The sequence below is a fragment of the Sorex araneus genome, chromosome 3, assembly GCF_027595985.1.
Source record: "Sorex araneus isolate mSorAra2 chromosome 3, mSorAra2.pri, whole genome shotgun sequence".
NCBI lineage: Eukaryota > Metazoa > Chordata > Mammalia > Eulipotyphla > Soricidae > Sorex > Sorex araneus.
Genome location: NC_073304.1, coordinates 103,890,038 through 103,905,116, shown reverse-complemented (window position 1 = coordinate 103,905,116; position 15,079 = coordinate 103,890,038). Strand labels below are relative to the sequence as shown.

The window sequence follows — 15,079 nt, the reverse complement described above, 5'->3', positions numbered from 1 at the left end:
GAAGCTGCAACTAGTTGCTGGAGAATAAGAGGGAACAGGGTTCAGCATATAATCCACAGTGACAACATCTGTCTTAAAAGATGATATTGACACTGGAGAAAGAAATCTTGTGGACACTAGAACCATCCTGCATGAAAAATGTGCTTCAACACAAGCACATACTATGATTGGCTGTTGGCACTGAGGGTTTGGGGCTACTCCATCTCCCTGTCTTTCTTCTCCTCTATCTAGGAGAAGGAAGATTTGCTTTTCTTTAACATTTTGGAAACTAAATCACCTTTCTGATAAAAGAAACCTTAAGTTTCCTTATCAATTGTCATCTATTGTCAAGATGTGATTCCCAATCCCCAAGCAGTTGCTCACCAGCTTCTTCCTGTGGCTGTTCACAGACCATGTGTCACATGGATGCTCCTGCCTTTGCCCCTGACTCTGATATTGGCTGCTTTTTCAGAAACAGAGTCCAGAAACAGAGCCAAAATCTGGCTCACATTTATGCACTAAATCTTCATCTTGACATCCTACAGTACATTTCCCTAACTATACTTCCACTGACAAAAGCATACACAAAGTAGGCAGAGAGCTCTTTTTGTCATATGGTGAGTAACCACTTCTTGTTTTCCAAACAAAGAAGAAATCAATGTATTGAAATTAGGAAAAGACTTTATTGACACAGTGTTTTGAAAACAAAGTGGAAATCAGTTGTAAAGAATAACCCTAAAAATCTGTCCTACTTTTCGTTTCAGACAGTGCCACAATGAAGACCAACCAGACTGTCCTGATGGAATTCATCCTGGTGGGATTTTCCCTTTATCCCCAAGTGCAGACCTTCTTCTTTGTGGTCTTCCTTGGCCTCTACCTTCTCACCCTTACAGGTAACCTGAGCATCATGGGTCTCACGTGGGCTGACAGATATCTTCACACCCCCATGTACCTCTTCCTCAGTGCACTATCCTTCTCTGAGACTTGCTACACTGCAGCCATCATCCCCAGGATGCTGGCTGACCTGCTCACCAGAAGCAGGAGGATTTCACTTACTGGGTGTGGCCTACAGATGCTCTTCTTCTTGGGACTTGGTGGTACCAATTGCATCATCCTCACTTTGATGGGATATGATCGCTTCTTGGCAATTTGCAATCCCCTTAGATATCCACTGTTAATGACCAACGTGGTCTGTGGACGACTGGTAGCCTTTGCCTGGGTTGGCGGCTTCTTGATCTCTCTGGTAGAGACCACGCTGATATTCCAGGGCTCCTTCTGCGGCCCCAACCATATCCAGCATTTTTTCTGTCATATGCGAGCTGTAGTGAGGCTGTCCTGTGTTGACAGTGACCGCACTGCAATTGTGGTGACCGTGATCTCTGTGTCTGGTCTGCTGGGCACCTTTTTGCTTATCATCTTCACTTATGTTTTCATTCTTTCCACTGTCCTCAGGATCCCCTCCACCGAGGGAAAACAGAAGGCATTTTCCACCTGTGCATCCCACCTCACAGTAGTTCTCATTCACTTTGGCTTTGCATCCATTGTCTACCTAAATCCAGAAGCCTCTGGGGGTGAAGATATCTTCATTGCGATCCCCTACACGGTCATCACTCCTTTCCTGAGCCCCCTCATCTTCAGTCTTAGAAACAAGGACATGAAGAATGCTTTAAGAAAGGTGCTAGGGAAGTCGGGTTGGGTTCCTTGAGAAAATAGTCTTGGATTCTTATTGTTGCCTACCTGAATGCCTGCCCCCACACCCCAACACCCAACTCAATGGGATATGATTGCTCCATGACATTGTCTATTTCCAGAGATTGGTGTGTGGGGATCAAGAGACCAAGTATGAGCTGTAAACTTTTAGAATCAGTTACTTAGCTCATCCAGGAAGTAGTATGACTTTCTACAGACTGTTCCTACAGAGAAGCTCTGCCACTCAACCTCTGGTGTGTATACCATGGCTGGACAGAGGGAAAACATCCCTATGGCCACCACTCAGCAATGCTCCAAACCCCTCCACATGTACGGTGGAGACAGAGTTGTGAGATCCTGGCTATGCCTGCTGGGAGATAAGTCATCACTATTGCAGGTGCACTAAGTTCATCATCACTGTTTGCTCATGCATGGAGGGTTGACATAAGTGCTCATGAGTTGTCTATGCTGAATGGATGCTAATAGGCATGAAGAACATTGTTCATGACTGTCCCCTTCCAAGGACTATCTAGTTCTGACTTCAGAGCATCTATCCAAACAAACAACCAGAAGAATGTAGAACACGTGCTTCAAGACTGGAGGAACCTGTAGGTGGGTTTTAAAATAGACGCATTGTAGACAGATAAGAAGGTATTCAAATGCAAATGTTAAAGCAAAAACAACACCAAATAATGATATCTAAAAATATGACAGGAAAAGATGTTTTGGACTAAGGAAAAAAATCATAGCATCTTTTATTGTACAGGGGTGTCTTCAGAGCTGATTGGGGGGTCTGAAGAGGTCTCCCTAGAAGAAGATATCTGAAAATCATTTATCTGACAAAGGGTAAATATACCAAAGCTATAAACAGGGACAGAGTAGAGTGGGTTAAGGCATATTCCTTGAACGTAACTGACCCAGGTTTGATCCCAAGCACCAATTGGTCTTCTGAGCATCATTGGGTATATCCCTAGAGGCCCTGAGCCATGCGATTATAGTCACCCAAACATGTATATTTATGTATATATATGCATACAGTACATAAAGCACAAGAAATCAACCTACTAAATTGGATGAAGCATCTATTAGACATTTCTTTCAAGATATTTCTCTCAAAAATACATACAGAGATGGTTGAAATACATAAAGATGCTCCTTATCACTTATCACCAGAGGGAATGCAAATTAGCACAAGGATCTGTCAGTTCATACAATTTAGAATGGTGTTATACAAAAAGATGAAATTACAAGTGCAGGTGACAAAGGAGAGAGAAGGAAATTTTCATCCATTGCTGGTAAGACTGTATATGGGTGCAGCCACTATAGAGAACATTAAGATTTCTCAATATTAAGACTAGAAATACTACATGAGCCAGTTTTTTCACATCTTGGTAATTCACGATCATGATCACAAAAATCCCGTTAATTGTCGATTTCTCGAGTGGGCTCAGTGACCTCTCCATTCATCCTTTCCCTGAGATCTTAGAAGTCTATCTCGACTTAGCCCTCCCAATGATGTCACCTGGAGGCCCTTTAGGGTCCGGGGAATGAGATCCAGCTTGTTACTGGCTTTAGCATATGAATAAACCATGGGAAACTTGCAAGGCTGTCCCATGTGGGCAGGGATCTCTCAGAAGCTTGCCAGTTTCTCCCAAAGGGAGAGGTAGGCAACAAGATATTGCACAGCCACAAAGTGGGCACATGCTTCTGGGAGCTTGCTTTTAAGTCTCTGGATGTTAGCTGTTGATGGGCTCCTCTGCTGGTACCTTCATGTGTGAGGCCTGTCCGAATGTGTGGAGAGGGGCCTCAAGCATGGCTTTAGCTAGGTTCTGGTGGTTTTCGGCTGCTGGGAGCTCTGCTTGGGGTGGGGAGGGAGGCTGGAGCCCATCCCCTCCGAGGGGCTCCAGGGAAGACAGCCAGGCATGTGGGTAAGAGACTCTCTGGGTAATTATCCAAATAAATTTAAAGCAGAAATTCAAAGATACAGGCACCAGCAAGTTCCTACAAGTGCTACCACAATAGACAACACTTGGGGCAGTTTGTCGACGAACAAAGGGCTGGATAAGAGAATGTGATACTTTCACATGAGAGAACACCATACGACTACTAAAGTAAAGCACATGCTGCAAAGTGCCACACACAGACACGAACGGGTCATGCTGAGTGAGATAAAGCAAATAATCTTCATACATCACGGACAATTTAAAACAGAAACGAATAAAATTACCAAATAAAGCAAAACAAAACCTAAGAATCTGACCACAGAGTGGCAGCTTGCAGAGAAGAAGGTGTCTAGGGAGTCCCTGAATAAAGGATTGGGTGTGTGGTGGTGAATGGGAACATTCGGGATGGAAGAGAAATGGGATGCAGAAAAGAATTATGCTCCCGAGATTAGGCTCCAAACTCAAAAGTAAAAGCAGCTTCTTTTTTCCATTTTACTAATAAAGTGACTTTCTCCTCTTCCTTTTCATCCACTCCTCTCTCGAACTCCCGGGTTTATGTTCCAGGACTGTGAGACTGCTGGCTTCCATAGGGACAACATTTGGTCTTTTTCTTTCCTGGCTAGCTCACTTCTTTTTTTAGCTGACCCTCTCTTTTTTTCAGATTCTGTTCCTATTAGATCCACGGAATCTACGTATTTATCGTGTTATTGAATTTTGTTGGGCTGGAGCAATAGCACAGCGGGTAGGGCATTTGCCTTGCATGCAGCTGACCTGGGTTCAATTCCTTTGTCCCTTTCGGAGAGCCCGAGAGTATCCCGCCCACACAGCAAAGCCTGGCAAGCTACTCGTGGCGTATTTGATATGTCAAAAACAGTTACAACAAGTCTCACAATGGAGACATTACTTGTGCCTGCTCGAGCAAATCGATGAGCAGTGGGATGACAGCAACAGTGACATTGAATTTTGTTATTTATCATTTGAACACCGGCCACTTTCTAGGCCACATCCCCAGGTCGGGTTGCCCATCCTTTCTTCTTCAGTTTAGAGTACCCAGATGGAGTTCTGTTTATTTCTTCATGTTTGTCTTTGTGAGTTGTGAGGACATCAGCCAACACTCATCACCACTGGCACTCTCCCTTATCGCATGCACAGGTCCTTTTCCACTGCTATGTGTAGCACCATCATTTATAAGTGACAACAAGCTTCCCTTATTGCTGCAAGGCAGGGCAGTCAACTCCATAGCAACCCCTTGCCCAGTACCACTTCCTACAGAGGCCACTAGCATTCATTTGACAGGTCAGTGCTGGGGGCTTAGTAGGTCCCAAGGAAAGACTGATGAAAGCAGATCATCTCAGGATGCAGAAAAATTGAGAATCAGAACACATGAGCTGCACTAGGAAGCCAGAATTGTGAGAAAGAGAAAAATCATCATTTTCAGACACATATTTAAATTTGGGTCAAGAATCAGAAAGTATTTCTCTGTCCATTCTGACTCCTCATGTCCCTAGAATGCTATTCATGTGCTGTCAAAGTGTGAACAGGAAAAGAGCCTTTCTTCTGTAGGTGGGGAAAACAAGATTTTTCTCTTTCACACTAACATGGACAAAGAGAGTCTAATTAAAAAAATATGTTCTTCATACGTTCTACTTGTATCTCAGCAAAAGACAAGTTATCTCTCTTTCCTTTTAAAATTTTTACTGCTCTTGCCCCCATGACTGACTGTCTTCACTGGGGCCTCTCGGAGCGGGGCGAGTTGTTTCCCTCCCCACCCCAAGCAGAGCCCCGGCAGCCAAAGACCTCCGGAATCCAGCCACAGCCATGCTCAAGGCCTCTCTCCACATGTTTGGATGAGCCTCACGCAGGAAGGAACTGGCAGAGGAACCCAGGTGTGTGGGACCTGGGGCTGAGATCTTCAAGCCTGCTTGGATTGGGACTGGGCCTCCTCCACCCAGACCCCCCATTTTCCAGTAGCTTGGCAGCCACACCCGCAAACTGCCCCCTCACCCCCCCACCCCCGTGCCGCGTAATCCCATCAACAGCCAAGATACAGAGACTACAAAGCAGCACTCCTAGAAGCACGTGGCCCTTGTGGCCACATTTGGAGCTGCTCAAACTCTTATAGCTTAGTTCTCCCTCTCAGAGAACCTGGCAAAGTACCGAGAGCACTCTGCCTGCACAGCAGAGCCTGGCAAGCTCTCTGTGGCGTATTTGATATGCCAAATGCAGTACAATGATGGATCTCATTCCCCTTACTCTGAAAGAGCCTCAATTGTGGCACCACTGGGAAGAACGAGTAAAGAGAGGCTGCTAAAATCTCAGGGCTAAGACAAATGAAGACCTTACTGTCACCTGCTCAAGCAAATAGATGATCAATGGGATGACAGTGATTTTATAGTGACAGTGATTTTACTATTTGCTTCACAATTTGCCTCCTCTTGAGATTATTCTCTAAAAAAATTTGATCTCAAAAGATGTAAGAAGAATAAATTTGTCAATAACTCTACTACACAATTTCCTCAATAAAGCTGTAGATACCATAAATCATTGGATCTCCTTTTTTCTTTTCTTTTTTTATTGGGGGGATGATTGGGACATCTGTCTATGCTCATGGCTTGCTTCTGTCACTGTATTCAGGGGTCACTTTTGGTGGGGTGTGGAGAACCATGTGTAGTGTTCAGAATCAAACTCAGGTTGAGTAAGGCAAATCTTACTTTCTGTGCTACCTCTCTGGCCTCTAACCTTGGATCTTCTGACCATGGTAATAAATCACCTGGTTAGCTCTTCTGAAGATGGCTTAAAACTGTGCCATAGGCTGCAAACACAAGGACTTCGTTTTTTCTCCAAGACCATGTCCCTTCAGACTTGGCTTTTTCATGATCTTGGATGCTTTGACAATTCCTTGAGGAAAGTTGGACAGTCTTTATTAAAAAAGTAGTTCACTATGAAAATAAACCTTGTGGGACCATGTCCCTAGTGATATGGGGAGAATGATGCTCCTGCCAACATCTGGTCCATCCTCACAAACACCAGAGGCCAGCAGGAAATAACAGCATCAAAGGGAGGTGAACAGGGCTGCTTGTGCAGCCCAGAAGCTACAAGGAAGCAGCCTCTTGACAAAGACCAGGTAGGAGAGCAAAGGCAAAGGATGGAAAAACTGTGGAGTCTGTGAAGAATTTTTTCTCACTCAGGTGAGAGGGTTTCAGGTTCTTCATCCTTTCCCTATGGGTTTCAGATACTCACAATCCTGGAAAACTCATGATTTCTCCAGTTGTTCAGCTGCTTTATAACCTAGAAAAATTTAGTCACCCTGACTGCTCCTTCTGCCAACCCTATGCCTAAACATGTCCCATGTTCCTGGAGTGGATGCCTGAGAAATTTATTTCAGATGGTTCCAGAGTTGTGTGATGGTCTGAACCCCACTATGGTGAGGTCTGTGTAGCTGTGGCCATTTGGATGGGACACTCATATATGGGAAGTAAAATTCAGCAAGCCAAGGCAGAGGTAGGAGACTCAGGATTAATTATGTTTGGTCTGAGAGCAGCCACCTCTAGGCTCTCAGGCCAGATAGTGTCCCACTTTCTACATTTAATCCATGTTGACACTGTCAACACATGAAACAAAATTTTCTAATCTATTAACTGGTTTTAACTTTCCTACAGAGAAGATCTTAAGATACACACTTTTGTTCCTGCACAATCCGTCCATGTAGCTTTATTCAGGGACATAGCTTGTTTCTGTGATGACAGTCAAACTTGTTTGAGTTTATCCCAGATAGCCTATAACAATCTAGATCTGTGGGGCTGGAGTGATAGCACAGCGGGTAGGACATTTGCCTTGCAGCAGCTGACCCGGGTTCGATTCCCAGCATCCCATATGGTCCCCTGAGAACCGCCAGGAGTAATTCCTGAGTACAAAGCCAGGAGTAACCCCTGGGCATTGCTAGATGTGACCCCCCCAAATAGAACAATCTAGATGTGTAATAATCAAATTAGAAAATCTAAAGTGCATATCTCTGCCATTTGAAAATACAGACCCTTAAACTCAGTAGCTGTTATAGAGGAGTCAGAGTCTCACACACAAATCAATATTATCTTATTTTTTTCTTTTTGGGTGACATTCAGTGATGCTCAGGGGTTACTCCTGGCTCTGAACTCTGGAATTACTCCTGGCAGTGCTCAGGAGACCATATGGGATGCTGGGGATTGAACCCAGGTTGACCATGTGCAAGGTAAACACCCTACCTGCTGTACTATTACCTGACCAAAACCAATATTATTTTTCCCACATGCCAGGATCTTTAATGCCAAGGTAGCAACCCGATGGCTCCAAAATGTCCTTAATGGTGCTCCACAGACTTTCTAGATAAATTACAATTTACTCAATATCTGGTGCTCCAATAAAGATTTCAAGAAAACCAAAAACTTTATCCTCTCTGAAAATGGGGTGGCTTGTTTGTAGAGTCCAGTGCAATGTATCCTGGGGGGTAGTCTGCCAGGGGAAGAAGAGGGACAGTTTAGGCTATGTCACAAAGGGGAGTGAGAGTCAAGCTGCAACAGATAGCAAATGTGGGGTTCTTGATGTAGTCTGCCGGATTCAGGCCCATTCAGCTACGGAATCACCACTTTCAACAAACACCTCTATTTTCCACTGGGTCAAGTAGTCTCAGTTCAGAGATCTCTGATGGCCAAGAGACTAATGAAATGGAATTGCAGAGGCTTTCCAGTAGCATCCAAAGTCATGTTTGGAGGGTAAGAAAAGAGGTTCACATTCTACTTTTAATCAAAAAGGCGCATTAATTTCCAATACTTCTAAATCATCCCCCTATACAATTATTAGCTCATTCAATAAATGTGCATTAGAAAATTTAATGGGAACAATTCTGAGCTGAATGAGGATACAGACATGAGTAGGGCTTATGGTCTCTCAAAAAAAAAGGTGTAGGTTAACATAAAACCTGTCCAGGAAGCTGTTCCAAGGGTCCTGGTTGATCCAGGAAGTAGCCAGCAAGGAGCCACTGGGCAAGTCTGCAAAGCACACTGTCATTGCTTCCTTCATTCATGTGTGAAGCTGGAGATGAGTGATTGTGGGGCTGGGTGGCTGAAGCACAGAGGAGAGCACCAATCTGATGGTCCCTTGCAGTCCTAAGATGGGCATTCCAGGTGAACCTTCGAATCATCAATGTCATGTACTCCAGGGAGACTGGATGAAAGGCTCCTCCAGAGACACAATGAGAGAGCACTGAGGTCCTCACTGGTTGGTCACTACTGGTGATTAATAAAAACTAAGATCTCTATTCAGTGGCTGTGCTATAGAACTTGTCACATATGAGTGTTACTTTCAGGATATCTGCCCTAGGAGAGACTGAGATTATAGGCTTGAGGTGCCCATGGAGGAAGACTGGAGTTCCAAGGAGACCAGGAAAAAATTTAGTTAGAGAGACAGGACTAGGGTGTGAGGACAGAGCATAAGTCCCATGCACACCACACACTGATGCACCTAGCCATAGGTAGACATAGTTCCCATAACAGCTGGTATCTGGCAGCAGCGCTTGTGAGGGGAGGTTAGCGGGAAGCCAGTGTCTGGGTGGAGTTTCTGTGGGAAAAGTATGGAGGGGACCCAGAGTCTGGAGGGAAAACAATGGGGGGATCCAGTTTATTGTGTGAATTTCTGTGAAGGGAAGGCAAGAGGGTACCAGAATTTGGAGGAGGGAGGCTCAGTTTCTGATCAAGCTTGAAAAATACACACCAAACTTCTTGTGATGGCGCCACTGGAAATAGCTCTATTCACATCACATTCATCTTTTAATTGTACGAAATGTGTAGGTGAATGAGTAATTTATTCACGATAATACAAATCCATGAAAATTCATTTCTCTGTGTTGTAGTAGAATTGCTGAGTATTGCCCAGGACTCATACTGAGCTGAGATAGAGGAAGAAAGTCCTCTTTTCAAATTTCCTGATATTACTCACACTGTTTCAGCACCTGAATCTCCAGACGTGGCTGCAGAGTCATTCAACTTTATTTGCGTGTTTTTTTTATAATTGTATTTATGACCTGACCCCAAAGCTTAGACATCCTTCCAGTGCTGTTCATCTCACCTCTGCACATTCTTGGAAAGTATCTGCCAATTAAGTTAGATTTCCAAACCTGGAAGTCTACGCACCTGGAGGAGACATCCCAAAGACATCATTCTCTAAATTCCAGCTCCCTAAAGAACGAGACCAAGGCTCTCAACTAGAGGAGGCATTTCTCCTGCTTCCCTGCATTCCTTCTACTGTGCAGACTTTTTTTTGCTGTTTTTTGCTTTTTTTTTTTTTTTTGGGTCACACCTGGCAATGCACAGGGGTTACTCCTGGCTCATGCACAGACTTTTGGTAACATGGATTAAGAATGTACTGAGAAAAATCCGTGGTCTACCTTTGTTCTAAAGACAAACAGATGTATACAATATCAAGTGAGATCTGAAGGCATTATACCTTCAATTTTCAGATTTCACAGAACATACAAAGGAGTGATACAATACAATGCCTAGGAAATTCTGTTTGGTACCATTTTATTTATTTATTTATTTATGCTTACTGAATTATTTATTTTAATTGATTACATGAATGAATTTAAAACTTTTTGGGTCAGAGAAATAGTACAGTGGACAGGGTGTTTGCATTACACACAACTAATCTGGATTCAATCCCTCCCCTACACACTCCCTTGAGCACCACATATGGTCCACCAAGCACTTCCAGGAATGAGATCCTTATAGCAGAACAAAGCTCTGAGCACCTCCACTGTACCACTGTCATCCTGTTGCTCATCAATTTGCTCGAGTGGGCAACAGTAATGTCTCCATTGTGAGACTTGTTGTTACTGTTTTTTTTGCATATCAAATACGCCACAGGTTCTGCCATGTAGGTGAGACGCTCTCAGTAGCCTGCCAGGCTTTCTGAGAGGGGTGGAGGAATCCAACCCGAGTCAGCTGCGTGCAAGGCAAATGCCCTCCCGTCTATGCTATCACTCTGAGCACCTCCAGGGAACCATATTATTTTTCATTTTTACTTTTTGTCTGGTTTCATTTTAATATGGGATATAAAATAGAAGTGAACAAAATCCTAACTGCGTATTGTTTGTAAATTCGTTTTAAGAAAAAATTGTGAAGAAGAGTGTTCAGGTTCTGGCTGAAATGGAAATGCTTGATAATCTCTAGTTCTCAAGTCAGATCTTGACTTTGTGCCACACCCTGCAGGTTTTCTGGCAGGGAGACTGACAGGGACCTAGCAGGGAAACTGAGACACAGTTAATTTGTTCCACAATGTCTTCTCCCAAGCTCTTTAGCATTCCTGTCCCTATTGTAACAAACTACCACACATTTGGTAGTTTAAAATGGCAGAGACTTAGACTTCCTTTCAGAGACTACAGTCTAAAATCAAGGTCCATGGCCGAATGCAGACGTGAAAAGCTTCTCCTGGCAGAAGCTGTGTGAAGGGTCACTCTTTGCCCCTCCAGCCTCCAGAGGAGATATTGGCCACTGCTTCCTTAACCTAGTCTCCTCACGAGCACCCTCAAATGTCACTGGGCTGATTCATCTCTGTGCAACTTCTTCCTTAGGAGCTCTTCAGAGGAGCCTCAGAGCAGAGCTTAAAGTCAGACTAGTTGAAACGAGTCAGAAAGAAAGAGACAGACATAGAAAGATTGCATTCATATGTGGAATATAAAGTAGCTGAGAGGAACAAGCTTGCAATGATGCAATTTCTGGCAGATATTTCTCTGGAGTTAGTTACTAAAATATTAAAATACAGAAACCCAAAACCGTGCAGCTGCTAGTGCTGCCGCTGGACCTCATATCTCTTCATTCTCAGCAATGGAAAACAAATTAACAAATGCTTCCTTTTCAGCAGGTCCGACTTTAGGGGGGAGAAGCTCCAAGCAATAATAGTGAGTTTTTTGTTGAAATATTGAATGTAATCAAAGTAAAGTGAAAGTAAAGTGAAATTTATCAGTTACACAGGCAGAGTGGGGGCGTGGGGGGAGGTATACTGTGATTCTTGGTGGTGGAATATGTGAACTGGTGAAGGGATGGGTGTTTGAGTATTGTATAACTGAAACTTAAACCTGAAAGCTTTGTAACTTTCTGCATGGTAATTCAATAAAAGAATAAATTTAAAGAAAGAAAGAATGGGAGAAGAAGGGGGAAATTGTGATAACAGAGCATAAACTAATTTTTTTGAAAATTAAAAAGTGGAAGAAAATGTGGCAAAAAAAAGTCAGACTAGTGAGTTTGGTATACTCCCCCTTCTTTTTTTTTTCTATTTTTCTTTTTGGGTCACACCTGGCAATGCACAGGGGTTACTCTTGGTTTTGCACTCAGGAATTACTCCTGGCAGTGCTCAGGGATGCTGGGGATCGAACCTGGGTTGGCCGCATGCAAGGCAAATGCCCTACCTGCTGTGTTATTCTTCCAGCCCTTTTTTTTTAATACTCCCCCTACTTAATGTCCTTAACTTTCATCTTCCAGGTATGTTCCATGATGTGACAATTACTGGCCCAGGGGTTAGGACATTTTCAGTGGCCCTCTGATCCCTGGGAAAGAAACAGTCTACTGTGGGACAGAGAATGTGCTCAGACACACTTGCAACAGGGATGGGTTGTGACTTCATTTGGAGCAGGAGTCTACTCATCCTGGGCCATTCCCTCAACTCTTCCCAACCAGCCTCCCTCCTCCCAAGTTATCTTGCAAAATAGCTCCATAATATTTGCTCATTTCTACCACCTCTTCATCTGATTCCTTGCAAGAGTTGCAGTGTCAAGCTCAAATTTGCCAGCACCTTTCTCTTATTCATTCATGTAATGAGTATTGAACAAAGGGGCAACAGTGATTAGGAGTCTGAAGGAAATGAAGGAACTAAAATAGTAGGACTTGCTCTGAGTTTAGTATAAATAAATTAGTAAATTTTGACAAATTATTTCAATATTGTCAAATTATGAACAAAACCTCCAGCTCAGAAAACTTTTTACTTGAGGAGCAAGGAAACAACAAAGTGAAGAGACAAAGGGGATAAAACCAGTGGCAGTGCATCATTGAAACTTTCCAGAGTTCTGTGATCTATGAGAAGTGGTAAAATGCAGTCTCTGTTACTCAATGTCCTCCTGTTTTACAGGCAGCCACGTGGAGAGAGATTATGAAGAACTGGAGTGGAGGACACGTGGCAGAGTTTGTTTTGGTGGGCTTCCCCACCTCCTCCTCTGTACAACTGCTTCTCTTTGGCCTTTTCCTTACACTCTACCTGATGACCTTGCTGGAGAATGTACTCATTGTGTCCACAGTCTGGCTCATGCCAAGCCTCCATCGTCCAATGTACTTTTTTCTTGGCCATCTTTCCTTTCTGGAGTTATGGTACATCAATGTCACAGTTCCCCGACTCTTGGGAGCTTTCCTTACACAGAACCGGAAGATCTCCTATGTAGGCTGCATGACCCAGCTCTACTTCTTCATTGCACTGGCCTGCACTGAATGTGTCTTGTTGGCAGTCATGGCTTATGACCGCTACCTGGCCATCTGTGAGCCCCTCCGTTACCCTAGTCTCATGACCTCCAGCTTGGCCACTCGCCTTGCTCTTTCTTCTTGGGGGAGTGGCTTCTTCAGTTCTATGATGAAGCTTCTCTTTATTTCTCGACTGTCCTATTGTGGCCCCAACATCATCAACCACTTTTTCTGTGATATTTCCCCACTACTTAACCTCACCTGCTCAGACAAGGAGCAGGCAGAGCTAGTGGACTTTCTCTTGGCCCTGGTGATGATTCTACTCCCTTTGTTGGCTGTGGTTTCCTCATATGCTGCCATTATTGCAGCCATCTTGAGGATTCCTACTGCACAGGGACGCCACAAAGCTTTCTCCACCTGTGCCTCTCATCTGGCCGTGGTTGTTATTTACTACTCCTCCACTCTCTTTACCTATGCACGGCCCCGGGCTATGTACACCTTCAACTACAACAAGATCATCTCTGTGCTCTACACTGTCATTGTACCATTTCTCAATCCTGCCATATATTGCCTAAGGAACAAGGAGGTGAAGAATGCTCTCAGAAAGGCAGTGTTGGGCAGGTGCTTCTCTCTCAGGGATGCTCCTGGTTGATGCACACCACAGCTTGGGAGGAAGAGAGGATCTTCTTGGGTTTAATGATGGCACCTAGTGAATCCTGAAATAGGTACAACTATCATTAATGCATAGCTTCTCTAAATAGCATCCGAGAACCTTTGGAAACAAACTCAAGGTTATGAATTCTTGATCTTGTGTAGGAGTTTTCTAAGGTTGAATTAGCTGCTTAAGTATCACTGGGGCCCACATTCTACCTCCACTGTCATGCTCTTCAACTGGTTCTGCTCCAGAGACTCATAATTAAAATATGAAGGAGATCAAGTAGCCACAAAAATTTCTCAGATACATCTATTCTAGCTGAGACATCCCTGGTGAACTTGGGGTGGGGGTGGGGGTTAAACCAAGTTTCTGCCCTACCAAAGGCTCGGCAGCCACACCCACGTCCCACTGCTACCAACATGTAAGCTTAAATATTTTGGATTTTCTGGAGCACACAGTCATGTGACATTTCCAACTCTACAATACTAACAGTCCAGTAGGAGACACCAGATTGGATGGGAATGTAATGTAGAAGCTAACTATATTCAATTAGTAGAAGAATTAACACAGAAAGCTTAACTAGCAACAACATCTAAGTAAAGCCCCAGACAAAGACTTAATGTCCCCATGGTGAGATACAACAATTTTTACAAATCTTATTTTACTGGAGTATTTTTGATAATCAGATTAATAGTTTAGTGGTAACAAGCAAGATAAAATAAGTTATTGTGGGCCTTCAAAGGGGGTAGGCCTGAGGGGTAGTTGGTAAAATGGAGACAATGGTGGAGTGAAGATGACAGTGGTAGTGGCACTGGTGGTGGTTTGGGATATTGAATGCCTATAACAAATCATCATGAACAACTTTGTAAATCACGGTGTTTATATAAGGGAGGGTAAAAAGATCACTGGAGGTTGGGGCTGTTCAGCTGTAGAACACCTGTTTTTTGCATGGGGGAAGTATGGGTTCAATCCCTGACAGAAATAAGGAATAAAGGGAGGAAAGAAGAAGAGAAGAAGGGAAGTAATCATGCGGGCTCTGTATTAAAATGAAAATTCCCCCTAAAATTTGTGAGGTATATGATAGCCAAGCTGGAACCCCACCATGCATAATTTCCAATCTTTGAGGCTCTCTTATTTTCATCCAGTTTGGCATTTTCTGCTCAGGACCACACCTGTTGTGTGGTTTTCTTTTAATAAACAAAGAAACATAAGAAAAGGGATTGTGCCCACAAGATATATCAAGACAAGATATGGACTACACTGAGGCAATTTCAGAGATCTAAGATATCAACTTCCACTTCTATAATAAATAAAAATGTATGATCACACCCCAAAGT

At 43.6% G+C, this 15,079-nt stretch overlaps 2 protein-coding genes across 2 annotated transcripts; both read left to right on the top strand.

Moving 5' to 3' along the window:
• The first annotated feature begins 742 nt into the window (after positions 1-742).
• Positions 743-1,684, top strand: LOC101539262 (olfactory receptor 10X1). The gene has a single exon (XM_004611808.3). The coding sequence runs from the start codon at positions 755-757 to the stop codon at positions 1,682-1,684; it is 930 nt and encodes a 309-aa protein (XP_004611865.2). The 5' UTR covers positions 743-754.
• An 11,101-nt stretch (positions 1,685-12,785) lies between these two features.
• On the top strand, positions 12,786-13,739 carry LOC101539520 (olfactory receptor 6P1). The gene has a single exon (XM_004611809.1). The coding sequence runs from the start codon at positions 12,786-12,788 to the stop codon at positions 13,737-13,739; it is 954 nt and encodes a 317-aa protein (XP_004611866.1).
• The last annotated feature ends 1,340 nt before the right edge of the window (positions 13,740-15,079 follow it).

Excerpts from the sequence above, each read along its gene's own strand:
- LOC101539520 (XM_004611809.1), top strand. The coding sequence starts at position 12,786 with ATGAAGAACTGGAGTGGAGGACACGTGGCAGAGTTTGTTTTGGTGGGC.
- LOC101539262 (XM_004611808.3), top strand. The coding sequence starts at position 755 with ATGAAGACCAACCAGACTGTCCTGATGGAATTCATCCTGGTGGGATTT.